Here is a 16,776-nt window from a genome sequence, read left to right as displayed (position 1 = left end):
CGCTTCGCGCAGCGCCTGTACTCTATTACAGACCAGCAGTAGGAGCAGCTGTGACTGAATAGTAGAAAAAAAAGAAAGCTTCTCCTTAGGTCATTGATGATTGTGATAGTTTGCTCTTAGGATAAAATTTTTATCTTTGTCGTATACAGCTGTCTGCGCAAGTTGTGTGTGGAGCACTGTTTCCTGATTTTCCCAGTGGTTTATTTAAGTGCGAAGATTCTATATTCGGTTGCTACCCAAGAAAAGTGTAAGCTCTGCTCACAGAACCGCAGTGTACCTGCCCTTCACCTTGAAAAACAGTTGTACTAGTATCTTGTTTTCGCTCGAACGATAGGTACTTTTTCTCGGCTAATGTAAATACTATGCATATTAAGAATTTTGGTGTGGCGTTTTTTTTTTTTTTTCTGCAATATGTTGCTGGAGGCTTATTAGTCGTAACACGGCACATCGCTTGCTGCAGCGCGCAACAGATAATTAATTACGGTTCGTTTATTACTGACCGGTCTCAGTTTCAGTTGGGGGGGGGGGGGGGCTCGAAGAACTGCAAGCCACCGTGTGCAACTGACATCCTCTAGCGTGTGAAACGGCACACCCCTGTGATGCACTTCGCTGCTCCATGCATCATCTGGTTGCATTCTTTTGCATGCGGCATGTGCAGCGTGATGCCGTTGCCGTCATCGTCACCTGGTGGCAAAGACTTTCTTGAGGATTCCAGACGTTTGCCGTGGGCATGGACTCGCGAGCAGCTGCCAAATAGTGGCCTGCTGGCGCAAGCACTGCAAAAGTGCAATGGCGTCTATGACGTCATGATTTAGCTGGGCATCTCGGAGCTCAGCCGCAGTGGTGAAGCTGCGAAAGTTTGGGGTCCCCTTCAGGCCACTTTGCTCAATGTCAGTGTTGCGAGGTGAGGCGTATAGCGCTGGAACGGGCACGCAAATTTCAGAATTCATAAAAATTACCTTCCAAACTGTATTCGCTATTCATATTTGGTAGATGATATACACATCTTCACTTCACGAGAATCAATCCTGCAGGCTATCTCAGCCGTGAAATTTTCTGTCAGTACCCCTTTAACGCTTTGAGGGTCAAGTTTTTTTGTGAAATGCACTCCAAAAATGTGTAATTTTTTATTGCTGAATTAAATTCTTCAGACGATTCTATTTAAGAAAAAGATAGTCTAAAATTTCTTTGCGTAACTGTGAAGTGACAAAAAAATAATTTTTGTTGTTATATACTCATGGTTTCTTTGTGAGTAACATCAAGCAAAATCCTAAAAAAAACACTTATATGATTTTTTATAATGAAAAGTTGTGCGTTGAGTTAAACATAGCTCACAGACATACAAAAATCGGAAGAATCGCCGCTTGACTCACTAGCAGCAGAGCAACCGGTGCACACTTCCATAGTGTAAGCGAACTGCGTGTGTGAATGCACGGAAGAAAACTGTATGGTTGTGCGCCCGTCCGGAATGCAAAACGAGTGAAAAAGCTATAGTAATCCTTTGTCTTATCGTCAACGAGACAGAGTTGGTTTTTCCGAGTCCCCAAAACAGAAAACGCAACCACGGCAGCATCGTTTGTGTAATTTAGCGCTGCACATAAACAGATGTAATCGCGCCTCGAGGAGCAATAAACGAGAGAGTAACACGCGGTCACCGTTTGAGAGATTAGAAACCAGAGAGCCATCATCTTTGCGGACACGAGAAGCGATAACCACCCGAAGGACGAAACCAAAACTAGGCGCACCGCGCGCCCGCTTGGATGCGGAAGCGAAAGCCGGCGCTCCAGTTTAGAAAGAAAAAAGAAACGGGAGACATCGGCACATGAAAAAAATTCCACGTACAGTAAAAGCTCGTTAATTCGTATTTCTAGGGACCGGAAAAAATGTCCGAATTAACCGTATGTTCGAATTATCGAATGGTTGAAATAAACACAATAAATGCAAGAGTTTTTTCAACATAGTACCTTTACTTTACAAAGTAATCGCAGATGCGTGTCTGTTTTCGAGCAGAAATTCGCGTGGACACAATTTTTCTGAGCCCTTCAAGGTGCTCAGCAGCTCGCATGCTGTCTGCAGTGCCAAAACAAAATTCTTCAAGGACGACGAGGGCCTCCGCGACTTCCTTCACAGTGCGAGGGGGCCCGTGTGGCTCATGGTGTGGCTGCTCCTCTTCAGGCTCTTCGTTCTCGGATTCGTTGCCATGCATCCCTTCCTTGACGATTTGCTCATCAGTCAGACAGCCGGCAGTGGCAACGACATCATCAATGCCGATATAATCCTCTAGTGTCACTGCATCAGGCATAACGCTTCCGAAATCCTGCCCATCGTCGGCACCATCGTCCGGCGACACTTCGGCATCACTGGAGTCGGGTACAACAAAGCCACTGTGCCTGAAACAGTTGGTAATGGTGTGTGCAGGCGCGTTCTGCCACACATACGCAAGAATGCTAACTGTGCTCAGGAGACTCGCGTCGTATTGTTTGCCGACGTCATGGCACAGGAGCAACTTCTTGTCGGCAGAGCCCATTTTTCAGGGCACGCAAAATTTCTACTTTGGTGGTGTAGTCCTTCGCCTCGTACTAGGGCCACTTCGCCGGCGTTGCCATCGGCACAAAAGTCAGCACAAAAGCACCAGCAATAATCAAGCTAAAGGAGCTGGACTGAATCGTTCCTTGATAAGACTACGTTCAACGATGCAGCACACCAACGGGAACAAAGCAATAAAATGGCACTGCCAACAACACACGCGAAGAAAAGGCGTTCAACCAGTCTCGAGTCAAGCCAAGTCGACAATTGATGTCCATGGCGATGCTGCGTTTGAGCTTCACTTCTGTTCCGAATTGTTCTTTTTTCGTTTTCGAGTCTCGCCAGCGGCCCGAAAGTCGCCGAATTATCCGATTTGCGGTCAAGTCTGTCCGAAATAACGAGTGCCCAGTCTCATAGAGTGATGCGTATATTTACAGGGACCAGATGACGTGTCCGAATTAACCGATTTTCCTAATTAACGAGAGTCGAATTAATGAGCTTTCACTGTATCCCCAAAGTGTGGCATATGCCAGCATATGCCAAGCAAGAGGAATGATCGAAAGAGGCACGAATTTAAACATACAGGCGATGTCACACATGTACGGCAAAAACCCCTTGGTGCCTGTTAGGTGATGCCATGCATGCACGGCGTAAGCCCTCAAAGGGTTAAAGGTTTGTCGTTATTACTCGAAAAGTTTGGCTGAGCAGCGATGTCAGAATCCCCGATGAAATTTACCAGGACGCTCAAGTTCGTGACATAAAACCAGCAACACAAATATGGGTCTATTTTGGAAAGTCAACTATCTGAAATACTTGAGAAGTGCTTGATATCACGAAAATGAGCAAGTGCTGTTGGATGTAGCATTTATGCAAATTGTGGGAGGGAGAGCGATGGCTGTGGACGGAGCTGAAATTTCTTTTCTTATGTGGTAAACGAGTATAAGTGCTCCCATACTTTTGTCTTCACGGTGTTGCTTCATGTTTTTCACAATGCAGCTGGCGAATCTCAATCAAGCACGACATCTCCCGCATCTTCTTCCCCGAGCCCTGGCACGCCGCCATCCACATCTCCTCCACTGCCAGCATGCCAGCCCCGAGAGAAGCGCCACTCACTCTCCGCCCTCAACCCGCCAGCCTCAAGCAATGGAAGCAACGTTAGTATACATGGCATTCATTTCATTTGTGGCGCTGCATGGGAATGTAAGATCTCGACCCAGGCTTGATTTCTCTCTCCTGAACACTTTGATTTCAGCTGTAAAGGAAAGACTGCAGGCATGACTGCAGTCTGTGACATGTAAGTGTGCAACCGATGCGTAAGACAGTGAGGATGCTTCCGCCCTTTTTTCTGTCTTCCTTCCTTTGTTTTTACTGGGTGTGACATTGCCTATAAAATAGCGGTTACACTCATTCTTTAAACAGAAATGTTGGGAAAATTTTTGCTAGCCTAGAGCTCTGTTTTACGTAGTTGCCACATGTATGGCTATGGTTTAGCAAGTTATAGCTGCAAGTTATAGCTGCTGTTCAAGTTCAGTTGGTAAGGCAATGCATGCGCAGTGCAGTAGGTACGGTTCCTGCCAACAACAGGTTGTCTTTTCAGCCATCTCCTCTTTTCTTGCAGTTTATATATTTAAAATAGAACACTTAGTTTCTCATTCGTTAATATGGTGGCTTTGTGTAATTGTTACAATTAAACAAAAGAGATGTGAGCCACTTGGTTTCCCTGATTCGCCTTGCTCGTTGCAAATTTCTTGTCATCTAATGACTGCACATCAGGGAAACGTTGTTGGTGCAGAACAATAGACTTTCCTTTTTGTCCTCTGTACCTTGTGCATGCTACGGGAAGCATTTACATGAGTCAAGGACTTATCCCACTTGCCTTCACATCTCCAGCCTCAGGCTCCCCATCGGCATTCGATGGAGGTGCTGAATACAGGCACTGAGGTCACGTCGCAGCCCAGCTCACCACCGCGTGGTCAGGCAGCCTCCCCGAGCAGGATTCCCACAGCATCGTCAAAGGTGAGATTGGTTGCATGCCACATTGCACTGTTTCGACTTGTCTGCCTTAGGAAAAAATGTGCACAGCTTGCACTAGTGGTGCACGGCTGGAACCAGGAGCGGAGCTAGTGTTTGTACTCCCTAGGAGAAAGCTGCCCTCTTAAGCCCGTGTACCTTGTGGTAGCCTCGATGCTCACCGGAGCCGAAGACTACCGCGGGTTCAGGCTTAGCGAGCCACAGGGCCGCGTCTACCGTCGCCTGCTTACGTTTAGCGCACCGCTCCGCACGCGCTCAGCTAGCAAAGGCGTTGAGCGCCGCGCAGCATAAACACAGTGTTCGAGCTAACACACACACAAACACTTTATTTGCCTTCTGCGGCACCCCAACACACACACTGTACACGTCCGCTCCCGGGGCACGGGGAAGCAAAGGGCCTCCCGCGCGGACGATACACCAAGGGGTTCCGCGAAGCACGTCGCAGCTCGCAATGGCGAGCTTTGACACGCCGCTCGGGAAAAGGTCCCTCGCGGCTATGCTGCGCACCCTCGCGATGACCACTGGGCCTGGTCGCGAAGGTTAGGGCAATCTCCGTACGCGTGGGCCTCCGGCAAGTGCGACTCGGCGTGGTACGACCCGCGCGCGAGCACTAGGCACCGCTCTTTGGCTTCACGTACGAACCGGAGCTAACACTGAGGTAAACACGCCTGCAAGGATGCCGAGGCACCCAGGCAGGCTACAGCCCAGCGATTCCCAAAGGGGACGTTGGACCGGAAGGAAAATGCGTGCTTACCCAGCGGCGTCCGGGGAGAGAGAGCGTTCCTCCCGGCCTGCCCGCGCGTCAGTCGCCGAATTTCGCGGCTCTCCCGACCGCGCGCAGCGCCACCACGAGTGTCGGCGCGTAGCGCAAAATGGCGCCACTTGCCGTCGCAGGAGAACGGGAGAGGGAAAGGATTCGAAATGCCCGCGCAGTGGCTTCGGGCGCGCCTCGGATCCCCACATCCTCCTCTCCTTAAATCACCCTATACCGGTCTGCAAAGGCAGCCGGTCGTCGCCCATGCATGCAAAGGCGTTATGCAATGAGCAACAGCTAACCTCAGCCCAGGCCCACAACTGCTGCTAATTACTCTACAAATAAAAAATGAAAAAAAAAAGAAATAATAACACAATACACTTGAAATACACTATACTATACAATATGATGCTACGGAAGGGGGTAAAAGAAATTAAGGCGAGTGTTCGTGATGCTCACACGGGAGAGCGTCCACGGCGCGGAGGGGAGGCGGTGCGTAATGTTGCTGGCCAGAGTGCGAGGCAAGAGGCCTGTTTGATGTCCGCATGCCCGGAACGGGCTCACCTTCGTCTCGTCGATCTAGTCGACGACAGACCCGCGAGTCCGACGAACGCCGCTTCGGTGGTGGTTCGGAGGTCCCGAATTCCAGGCTGGATGACCAAAGACCGCGCTGGGACGGCCGGTCCTTCTGCTGTAATCCTGCAAGGCGTCCCGGCGTCGGCAGAGAGCCGGGCGCAGCTACCATGTCAGCTAGCCTCGCGCAGCAGCCGTGAGGCAGACGGCAGCTAGGCTTCTCGACGACAGCCGAGACAAGGACACAGCCGGGCGGTCCGCCTGACGTCAGCGGGTTCCCGAACACCTCCAGGGTCCACGGCGACAGGGTGAAGGTGGTTTCCTATGGTGTCGTCACCACGCCGCACACTTCCAGGGCACGCACAGATCCACCACGCACGTACACACACACGCACACACAGCTCCGAAGACGGGCCTCTCCCAACGCGCCACGCGATGGAAGGCGCGAAGCGTCCTTCGTCGTCCTCCCCCCGCGTAAGCACCAGTATGCACGACCCCTTCCGCCGGCGAAAGGAAAAAAAACAGCGAAAAGCAAACAAACAAAATGACACTCCATACGCGGAAAATACGAAAAAAGAAAAAACACATCAAGTATAAACATGAACACTCAAACACACAAAAATAGCAGCAAACTGGGCGGGGGCCGACTTCTTTGCGAGCACAGGCCGTAAAGAAGTTAGGCAACTGAGGCTAGATAGTAATGTGAGGGCCTTCGGTTGCGGAAATAAGTCCGCCGTCCGGCGCGAAATCACTAAGGTGACCGCTTCCTCAGATTATACCGGTGCGTGGTCCGAATGCGGTCCGCCGTCCCGGGTGTGCCCCGTTGCTTGCACGCAGTGCCACTGGGCGCTGGCGGGAGCTCGTCAGACCTCGACGCAAAGGCTTTCAGGTCTGCGATGTGGGCACGGCTGAGTTTTCCCGAAAGGGGATCTTTCAGCAAGTACGCGAGCGGAGTCCAAGCTTTCTCCACTCGGTACGGACCAAGCCACTTAGGAGCGAGCGAGGCTGAGAACCCCTTGCTCGCGTCGCTAAGAGCGTGGTTGCGCTTCAGGACAAGATCACCTACCTTAAATGAAAGATGGCGATGTTTCCGGTCATACTGGGCCTTCTGTGCAGCCCTGGCCGCTGCCAAACTCTGCCTTGCTCTACGGAGAGCTCGACAAAGCCTGTCCCGAAGCTTTGATGCGTAAGCAGAACAGTCTGCTGGTGCTTCCTCGTCTCCGAGCTGGCATTGCATGACACTGGTCACCGGATTTGCCAACTCCCTTCCGAAGTTGAGGAAAGCAGGAGAGAAACCAGTAGAGCGACTCTCGGAGGTTCGGACTGCGAACGCGAGCTCACTCAAATGGTCTGCCCAGTCCTTTTGACTTTCGGCAAAGGCCGCCAACATCGGTTTGAGCGTACGATTGGTTCGCTCCGTCATATTGGACTGGGGATGGTAGGGCGAAGTGGTGCAGTGATTAATTCCTAGGGAACGGCACGTATCACCAAACACCCGAGCGGTGAAATACGACGCGTTGTCAGTAATCAGTCTTTCCGGAAAGCCGAACCGACAAAACACTTCCTGCAGCCTCTCAAGCACCGCTCGCGCTGTCACCTTCCGAAGCGGAAACAATTCCACCCACTTCGAAAAATGATCCACGACTACCATCAGATGTATGAACCCCTGCTTGCTTCTGGGGAACGGCCCCATTAGATCGCAGGTGGCTACTTGCCACGGACGCTCACTGACAATCGGTTTCATCAGGCCGGGCGGCTTGCCACCCCTTGATTTCACCGCTTGACAGACATGGCAGGAACGGCAATAGCGGAAAATGTCACGCTTCATGCCAAGCCAGGTCACAGTCTTGCTCAGTTTTGCAAAAACTTTGGAGCCACTCAGGTGACCGGCCATGGGTTCGTCGTGAGAGGATCGCAACAGTGCGGCTCTCAGACTTTTGGGCATAACCACCTTAAACGGGTCCACGGACTCCTCATCGGTGGCTATGTATTTCAGCAGGAGCCCGTCATGGTCCAGCAAGTATGTATCCGCGGGGGACCCAGCGACACACGCCGGTTCCCGTCCCCCTGCGCCAGCCGCACTACCAGCAGCGTCACGGCGCTCCGTCTCCCTGAGACCGTCGCTCAACTCGCGACAAAACGGATCATCTTGCTGGGCCTTCAGTAGCTCTTGTCTGCTGAAAGCGATTCCCATTCTCCCAAAGGGGAGCCTGGTATCGTTCCCACTCAGGACTGCAGCCATCGCTGCCGCTTGCGTCGGCGTCATGGGTTCGCTTTCATGTTGCTCACCCTCTCGCCCGCTTCGCGGCGCGCTGCTTGCCTGGCTCGCGGAAAGGGTTCGCTCGTCGGCGCACTCACCCTTCTCTCCGCTCGGCGGCTCGGCCGCCGTTTCGCCCCCGACGCTTGCTTGCGCAAAGGCACCGCTAGCGGTTGTCGCACCGGGATCCAGGCTCCCGGTAGACACTGGGGCACGGGATAGCGCGTCAGCTACCACGTTAGTGCTCCCCTTCCGATACTGCACTGAAAAGTCATAATGCTGTATTAAGAGAGCCCAGCGCGCCAGCCTGCCCGCAGGCTCACGGAGCCGCATCAGCCAGCTTAGCGCGCTGTGATCTGTTTGCACCACGAACTTCGTCCCATCCAGGTAGACATCAAACTTACGCAGTGCAAACACGATGGCGAGACACTCCCTCTCAGTCACGGAATAATTCTTCTCCGCGGGTATCAGCGAGCGGCTGGCAAAGGCCAGCGGCTGCAACACGCCATCGTATTCCTGTAGGAGAACTGCTCCTAATCCCAGATCACTCGCGTCAGTCTGGACAACAAACGGTCTGGTCAGGTCGGGGAGCTTGAGCTGCGCTGTCTCCGCAATGGCGCTAGACAGATGGCAAAACGCCTCTTGCTGCTCAGGTCCCCATCGCCACACCGCAGACTTACCCAAGAGCTTGGTCAAGGGCGCCTGCACTCGGGCACAGGACGGAATGAACGACCGGTAAAAGTTGGCCATTCCAAGAAAGCGGCGCAGGCCGCGTACGTCCTTGGGCGCGGGGAAATCGAGGATTGCTCGAAGTTTCTCCCGGTCTGGCTCAATGGAGCCTTCGCCCAGCGTAAACCCAAGTAACTGAACTCGAGTCTGCGCTAATTGGGCTTTCGCGGGATTTAACGTCATCCCGGCAGCCCTCACCCTCCCGAGCACATCGGCAACATGGGCCAAGTGCTCTTCGAAGGTTTGTGAATAAATCACGATGTCGTCGAGGTAGCACATGCAGTATGACCACTTTGCTTCCCCGAGGACGTGGTCCATGAGCCTCTGAAAAGTCGCAGGAGCATTACAAAGACCAAAGGGCATACGAGTGAACTCAAACAACCCTCTGTGGGAGGTGAACGCGGTCTTGCACCGGTCACGCTCATCCATTCGGACCTGTAGGTAACCTTTGGAGGCATCTAACGTGGTGAAGTACTGCGCAGTGCCGAGGTTTCCTACGATGGAGCTAATCGTGGGGAGCGGATAGGCATCCTTACGAGTCACTCCGTTCAGACGGCGGTAGTCTACGCACAGGCGATGACTGCCATCTTTCTTAGGCACCAACACAATTGGAGACGCCCAGGCGCTGGACGAACGGCGAACAATGCCAGCTGAAAGCATATCGTCGAGCAAGCCGTCAATAACCTGCCTCTTGGCCAGGCTGACGGGCCTGGGGTTACACTTCAAAGGAAGCGCGTCGCCAGTTTCGATCGCATGGCTCACCAACTCAGTACAGCCCGGCTGATCGGTGAAGAGCTCGTCGTACTCGCGTAACAGTGCCGACAAACGAGCCTTCTGTGTATCATCCAAATGAGTCGCACAGGCGGTCAAAGGATGCGGAGCCTCTGCGTGTCGTGCCGCTCGATCCCGATGGGGATTTTGAGCCGACGAGCGCATAGCGCAGGGGCCTGCCCCCGAACTTTGCACGCGACACGGTTCCGACGCATCTACTGCACAGGCAGTTGTATACGCCGGCGGGCTGATGAACGGCTTGAGCTGGGAAAAAGGTCCGTCGCGATAGCCTCCATTCGCAATGTCCACAACGATACCGGTTTTTAGGAGAAAGTCCCGACCGAGAATCACAGGAACACTGAGCCCTGGAAGATGAACGAAACGCGTGCGTCTCCTTCGATCTCCCCATGTGACAGTCAACCTTGCGGCGCCAGCCGACTGGGCCACGCCTTTCGCGAGGGTGAATGTCGTTCGGCTGTCCCGCAAGCGCACCGAGTGCTTCCGCAAGCGGGACAAAACCTGTTCGCCAAACAACGAAGCGCTCGCGCCCGTGTCTAGCAACGCCGAAAATTCGCGGCCGGCAATAATGACTGAAATAAACGGCGCGTGCGCACCAGCAAGACTGCTTGCCCGGTACGCGGAGGGGAGAAGCAAGGGTTCGGCCGCTCGTGCCTTCACGAACGACCCGCGCCCCCGTTTCCCTGCCTCACAGGAGGCCTAGATACGGGACACTCCCTCGCTATGTGCCCTCGCTCGCGGCAGCGGAAGCAGCGCATTCCGTCTCGGGAAAGGGAAGATGCGCCGTCGCGGCCCCTCTCCCGAGGAGGAGCAGCCTCTAGCGGCAGGGGTCGGTTCGCCTGTTGATCAAAGGATCTGTTATGACGAGTGTCACCCTCATCGATGCGCTGGGTCGGATAGCGTCCCTGCTCGCGCGCGTCGAGTTGCGGTGCACCACAGGCTGCTGCGCGCCTCGCGTACGCGTAGGGATCTAGAGCGCGATCGCTCAGCTCCCAACTGTGCCCGCTTCTAGCGGGAGCCGCAAAGGCAGCTCCGGCGGGCTGTTGCCGTTGGGGAGAGGGCACGGCCCCTCCCCACGCGCAGCGCGGTTCAAGGGCCACGCTGGCTGGCGGTGGCGGGCGATAGGCGCGCGCGGCGAGAATGTCGCCTTGAATGCGCTTCGCCTCGGCGGCCAATTCCTCTAAATCTCGGAAGCGGCTGCCGCGCAGGTAGGCCGAAAAGGTCAGATGCGCCTGCCTGATCACCCGTTCGACGCGTTCCTCGTTCGAAGCTCTGGGCTCAGCGATAGAGAAAAGGTCTTCCATCGCGCGTACGTACTCCTGAAGCGACTCATCAGGAGCTTGCGTGCGGAGCTCGAGCTCGCGCCGCATCCTACTCTCGTAGTCAGCGGGTAAGAATTCGCGCAGGAAGGCCGCGCGGAACTCATCGAGGGTTGCTGCTCGGTGGCTTGAAAGCCGATACCACCTAGCCGCCGTGTCAGTCAGTGCAGCTGGGACAACGCGTCCGAGCACCTCCTGATCGTCCAGACCCGTGGCTCTCTGGTAACGTGTGAGGGAGTCCAGGTAATCGCGTGCACTTTGCAGATCACCGTACCCGCTGTAGGTCGGAACGGCCAACATGACAGTGGGATGAGTGCGTTTCGGAACAGCCGAAAGCGTTTGGACTGCCCCTGTGAGCGCCTGTATCATTTGGGCGGCATTTTGCAGCAGCGTCTGTGCACCTGCTTCAAAGGAAGCTGTCGGTGCGTTAACGGCGCGTTCGAGCGGTGGGGAACTGTCTCCGAGCTCGATAAGGTGCGCGGCTTCAAAAGGGATACCGGCCGGCGTCGCGCCACTCTCGGGGAGCGCCTGTCATTGTTCACAGCCGCCGCTTGGGGCAGCCTATCGTGAAATGGCTAAGCCGCTTGCGGCTAGCGGTACAGACGCGCGCTCGAAGTGAGCTTGGCTGCTTGCTTGCATAGCAGCCAGCGGGCAAAAGTCGGTGACGGCTGAGGCCGCGTTTCCGACCTGCGCTCCGTAAGCTCCGTTGGGAGCCGATTGGGAGCGATGTGACATGGAACTGCCGTGCATTCCAAAGGGAGCAGTAGCGGTCCACTTTGCCCGTGTGCACTGTTCGGGTTGGGCAATGGCCCCGTTCTCACAACACGCTACATCTCCACTGGGAGCTGGTACATAGCGCCTCGCGTCATCCCCACTGGGGGTTGTGACAGGGGAGGGTGCTGGATTCTGCCCGAAGGGGGCACTGGCCCTGTTCTCGAGCAAAGCGGTATCTGCTAAAAACGACAGCGGACAAAACTCACGCCTAGCAGACATAACGCGGGTAACACGGCGAGCCTGATACGCAAAGGCGTGCTGACTCGACTAAGTCTAATCAAAGGCTTAATGAGCTTTTGATATCGCGTTGGGCGCCAGTGTGGTAGCCTCGATGCTCACCGGAGCCGAAGACTACCGCGGGTTCAGGCTTAGCGAGCCACAGGGCCGCGTCTACCGTCGCCTGCTTACGTTTAGCGCACCGCTCCGCACGCGCTCAGCTAGCAAAGGCGTTGAGCGCCGCGCAGCATAAACACAGTGTTCGAGCTAACACACACACAAACACTTTATTTGCCTTCTGCGGCACCCCAACACACACACTGTACACGTCCGCTCCCGGGGCACGGGGAAGCAAAGGGCCTCCCGCGCGGACGATACACCAAGGGGTTCCGCGAAGCACGTCGCAGCTCGCAATGGCGAGCTTTGACACGCCGCTCGGGAAAAGGTCCCTCGCGGCTATGCTGCGCACCCTCGCGATGACCACTGGGCCTGGTCGCGAAGGTTAGGGCAATCTCCGTACGCGTGGGCCTCCGGCAAGTGCGACTCGGCGTGGTACGACCGCGCGCGAGCACTAGGCACCGCTCTTTGGCTTCACGTACGAACCGGAGCTAACACTGAGGTAAACACGCCTGCAAGGATGCCGAGGCACCCAGGCAGGCTACAGCCCAGCGATTCCCAAAGGGGACGTTGGACCGGAAGGAAAATGCGTGCTTACCCAGCGGCGTCCGGGGAGAGAGAGCGTTCCTCCCGGCCTGCCCGCGCGTCAGTCGCCGAATTTCGCGGCTCTCCCGACCGCGCGCAGCGCCACCACGAGTGTCGGCGCGTAGCGCAAAATGGCGCCACTTGCCGTCGCAGGAGAACGGGAGAGGGAAAGGATTCGAAATGCCCGCGCAGTGGCTTCGGGCGCGCCTCGGATCCCCACAACCTGGCCCGCTTAAACAACATTGGTTTGGCGGGAACATGTCACATGACTAGTGTTAGTACGTGATTTTGGCGGGAACATGTCACGTGACTAGATTCCTTGAGAGTTATTGCATTCCACACCGGACAAATTGGCGCTCATGTTCTCGGAGCGAAGCAGAAGATGAAGAGGACGAAGTGAGCGTGGCCTGGTTCATAGTGATAATTTTTGTTTCCCGAGCTTAAACAGCTCTGCTGTTAAAAATGTTGTGCTTGGAAAAGCTGCATAAATGTAGGATGGGAGAGAGTGCTGTGATGGAGGGGTTAAGAAGATGGATGCTTATAATCATTGTAATCTTGTTTCATTTTGCATGTGTTGACATGTGGCATGTGATCATGCGTCACCACGCTCAGAAATGACCATTCGTATGTACAGTACTTACAAATTGAAATGCAGCATCATTTTTTTTAGTGTAACGACTTCTATGAGCAATTTGCCCGTGATAGCCGTGTCATATTGCTGCAAATCTGGCCGCTAAAGGTAATGTTGGCTCTGGTGTATGTGTTTGAGCCAAAATTACGCCGACATGACACGAATTGTAGATGCTGGAAATGAAAGTTCGTGCATTCCTTAGCCCTAATTTTTTGCGTTTCAGTCCATGGGTGCTGTAGTACCATAGAGCAAGTTTATGCTCTGCCTATGCAGCCACTGTAAACCTTATCAGACCAGAACATCTGTTACTTTGTCACACATGTTGCTTTGTCTAGTGAACCATATGGCAGTCTCCCAAGAGAGGGCGAGGCAGTGAAATGGGATGTGCTGTGGTGTCTGTCGCTTATTTGTTTGTTTGACCAGAGTGTCTCCTGGATTTATCTAACGCAGCCGGCCCCTGTGACATCCCAAGGCTCTTCAGGTGAGCCGTCGTCTGCACGGGTGGTGCGTCGACACAGTGGGCGCAAAGAACGAGATGCATCTTCCCTGAATCACCAGGATTACCCTTGCCTCCACCGGAGCAGCCAGCAACCCTGCTAGCACCTTTGACTCAGCAGCAGCAGCCATTGCAGCCAGCACAACATGCCACCATTGCATCATTGTAAGACCGGCGACTTTTCCTTTTGGCATGACTTTTTTTGCAGTGGTTGATGTGTCTGCGTCAGTCAGCCTTTTTTGATCAGTTTAAGTCTGTCTGTGCTTGTGTGTGCTGCATATTTGTGCATTCTTTATGCTCAAAGGAAGCCGTGTGCATAACCTCTTAGTACTGTAGTTACTTTTCATTGAGCATTTTAAAAATAATGTAGCAGATGTAGAATGAGAAATGCTGGTTAAAACACTCGGTGAAGTTCAAAATGGATGTTGTTGGTTTAATTCCAAGTAGTGTCAGCAGATTTGACTCCTTACTAGCTCCTTACTGGCTCCTTACTGGTTTTAAGTCGCAACATAAAGATACTCTCCATATTCCCCCCAAACTCCTAAAAGTGTATATCTGGGTCAGCAGATAATGCAACTTTTTCTGTGGCTTGTCACCAGAGCTCTGGCAAAAAAGGTCCTAGTGTTACTATCATATTTACCATTACCAGCTCGCTTCTTTAGTTATGCGTGTCGTCACGCTTCACTTGTTTGTACGTTGGCCTAGATAAGCATTCAGTCTAATGTGAGGTAGAACAACAGAAATGAGATGGCCCTGCTTTTCTGGTTGCTTGCACTCTGTGACCTCCAGTTTCTGGTCTCGTCTCTGTGTGTTAACAATAGCATGAGCAGCTCTGCGGTAGTACAGTCTAATCTCGATAGAACAAGCGCAGATACAATGAACTACATTTGAATATTTTCTTTCTAGTATCAGTGCGTAATAAGTGTGCTTATTACAGTGTTTATACGTAGTAACTAGCTTTAAGGTGACACTGGACACACAAGAACACAGGATATCATGGTAATCCAACCGACTCTCGTAATTTCCTGAAAATGAAATGGTCAAAAGTATGTCATATTCAGTCACAGAAAAGCGTCCTTCATTACAAACATGCCATCATGAAACATTGATGCAAGCCTGCCTTGAAGACGTGCAGTCCCTCTCCCTCTCTTTTTGGTGAGAGCCTACTATTGGGTGTTCACTAGAGCTGTGCGAGTAGCAAATTTGAGTGCAAAGCGAAGTAGAATATTATAATGTGAGTGCGAATTGAATCAAATATTTTTCGAATAGTTGTCAAATGTTTGTCAAATATTTTTTAAATATTTTGAAACGAAATTACAGAAAAAATATTGCAGAGGATCTCTAAGCACATTCTTATAAAATAGCAACATGAAAACGTTTCTTTTGGCTAGGTTGGTGAAGCACTGGAGGGTAGTGTTTCCTAGTTGTCATATCAAGTATGAGGCAAGGCCGTATTTATTTACATGATTTGGTGCAACCAATGTGGTGTTGACAACAACACTTAACATGCAAAAGGAAAAGACACTACTTCCTCAACCTCTCCTCTTCCTTCAACTTCTGTTTAGGCCAAACTAATGTGGTAGACAAGGGCGCACTCCCCGGAGTTCCTAATTTGCCCCATAGACGTCAATGTATAAGAGCATCTGAAATTTCGGACGCAGAAATGCTTCGGCGTCCGTTTTTTTCGTACTTTCTGCCCAAATTTCAGGTCCGAAACAGCATTAATTAAAGCCCTCACTTCTGCCGCGTCTATCATCCCGTAGGTTCGAACTAGCGCTTTCGTGAGCCAATCCAGTTGCGGCCGTAGCAGAGGCCGACAGGCAGCTTTAATGCAATGCCCAAGTGTGATGGGGTGAAGCATATCGAAAATCTGAAGGGGCCACTGTCATGGCGCAGTGCGGCGATGTCTTTATGGATAAGCACCGGAAATGCACGGAGGAGGTGTGATGGTGACAGGTGGCAAACGTGCACAAATTTTATGATAACCATCTTAGCTAACTGCTCAGTAGTGCATGTGCCCTAGTGCAGTGGTTGCATAGGCGTGTGCACGGGGGGGGGTCTGGTATGAACCTTCGCCCCCTCCACCCCCAGGAGCACAGAAATTTTTCGGGGGGCCACCTACTTGATCTCAAGTGGGGGTCGGGCAGGCAAACATGATCGAGTGTCATTTGAGCTCTGTATGCCATGGAAAAAAAAATCCCGCCCCCCCTGTCTACGCCACTGCCCACCCCTGAAGGGGAACCCTGCCCTGCGCATGCCGCACCACTGTTTATGCTGCCTCTTTGTGCGAAACGGCCAAGTGCACCGTACAGGCGTGTTGCCTTCACGAACGAATGTAGCTTGCCATCGCCGCGCCCAGTGCGGTCAGGAATGGAGTGGACATCACGAACACTTTCGTGACAAACATGTTCGTATGGTACAGCAAGCGCCCCGGTAGTGACGCTGTCAGATTAGTTGGCGATGTGCTGCACACGACTAGAAATGATCGACTTCACGCAGCAGCAAATGTTGCGTATCGGTGGAGATTCGGCCAATTCGGCAATGCGTGTGTGCATCGTTTATGTGTGCACACGCATCGGGGAAGGCCGGACGAGTTGTCCACTCTTCCGCCTCAGTATTTGCATTCCACGTCGTTTCCGAATGCTCCGTGCAAGAGAGCCGTAATCTATTTTGCGCTTTGCTGGTATCAGCTGCAGTCATCACGAGATGCAAATTTCCACTTGGCGGTTGGCATGTAGTTAAGCGGGGTTCGTGGCAGGTGCCGAACGTATTTACGAGAGCCCGGGCGCGCACCAATATGTCTGATAAGTGTACTGGGAAGCATTAAAGCTATTTTGGACGTGGCCGGGGCGATTTGACCGTTTGAGCGGAATAAAATAGCATGAATTAGTTTTTTCGGATGATTTTGCGGTACCTAGAGAGTATGAAAAATCGGACAATGACTATTTATCTTCCAGAAGTTCGAATATTCGCACACCC

At 52.9% G+C, this 16,776-nt stretch overlaps 1 protein-coding gene across 1 annotated transcript in view; it reads left to right on the top strand.

Moving 5' to 3' along the window:
• LOC119382677 (E3 ubiquitin-protein ligase SH3RF3-like) overlaps positions 1–16,776 on the top strand; it is a 62,606-nt gene that overhangs the window by 11,869 nt on the left and 33,961 nt on the right. The window contains exons 8-11 of the mRNA XM_049412288.1: positions 3,523–3,680; positions 4,417–4,542; positions 13,752–13,782; positions 13,860–13,962. Of these exons, the coding sequence (XP_049268245.1) occupies positions 3,523–3,680; positions 4,417–4,542; positions 13,752–13,782; positions 13,860–13,962 (418 nt within the window). The remainder of the gene's footprint in view (positions 1–3,522; positions 3,681–4,416; positions 4,543–13,751; positions 13,783–13,859; positions 13,963–16,776) is intronic.

This window comes from Rhipicephalus sanguineus, chromosome 2 (genome assembly GCF_013339695.2).
Source record: "Rhipicephalus sanguineus isolate Rsan-2018 chromosome 2, BIME_Rsan_1.4, whole genome shotgun sequence".
Classification (NCBI taxonomy): domain Eukaryota; kingdom Metazoa; phylum Arthropoda; class Arachnida; order Ixodida; family Ixodidae; genus Rhipicephalus; species Rhipicephalus sanguineus.
The sequence above is the reverse complement of the archived record's forward strand: the minus strand, read 5'-3'. Positions and strand labels throughout refer to the sequence as shown.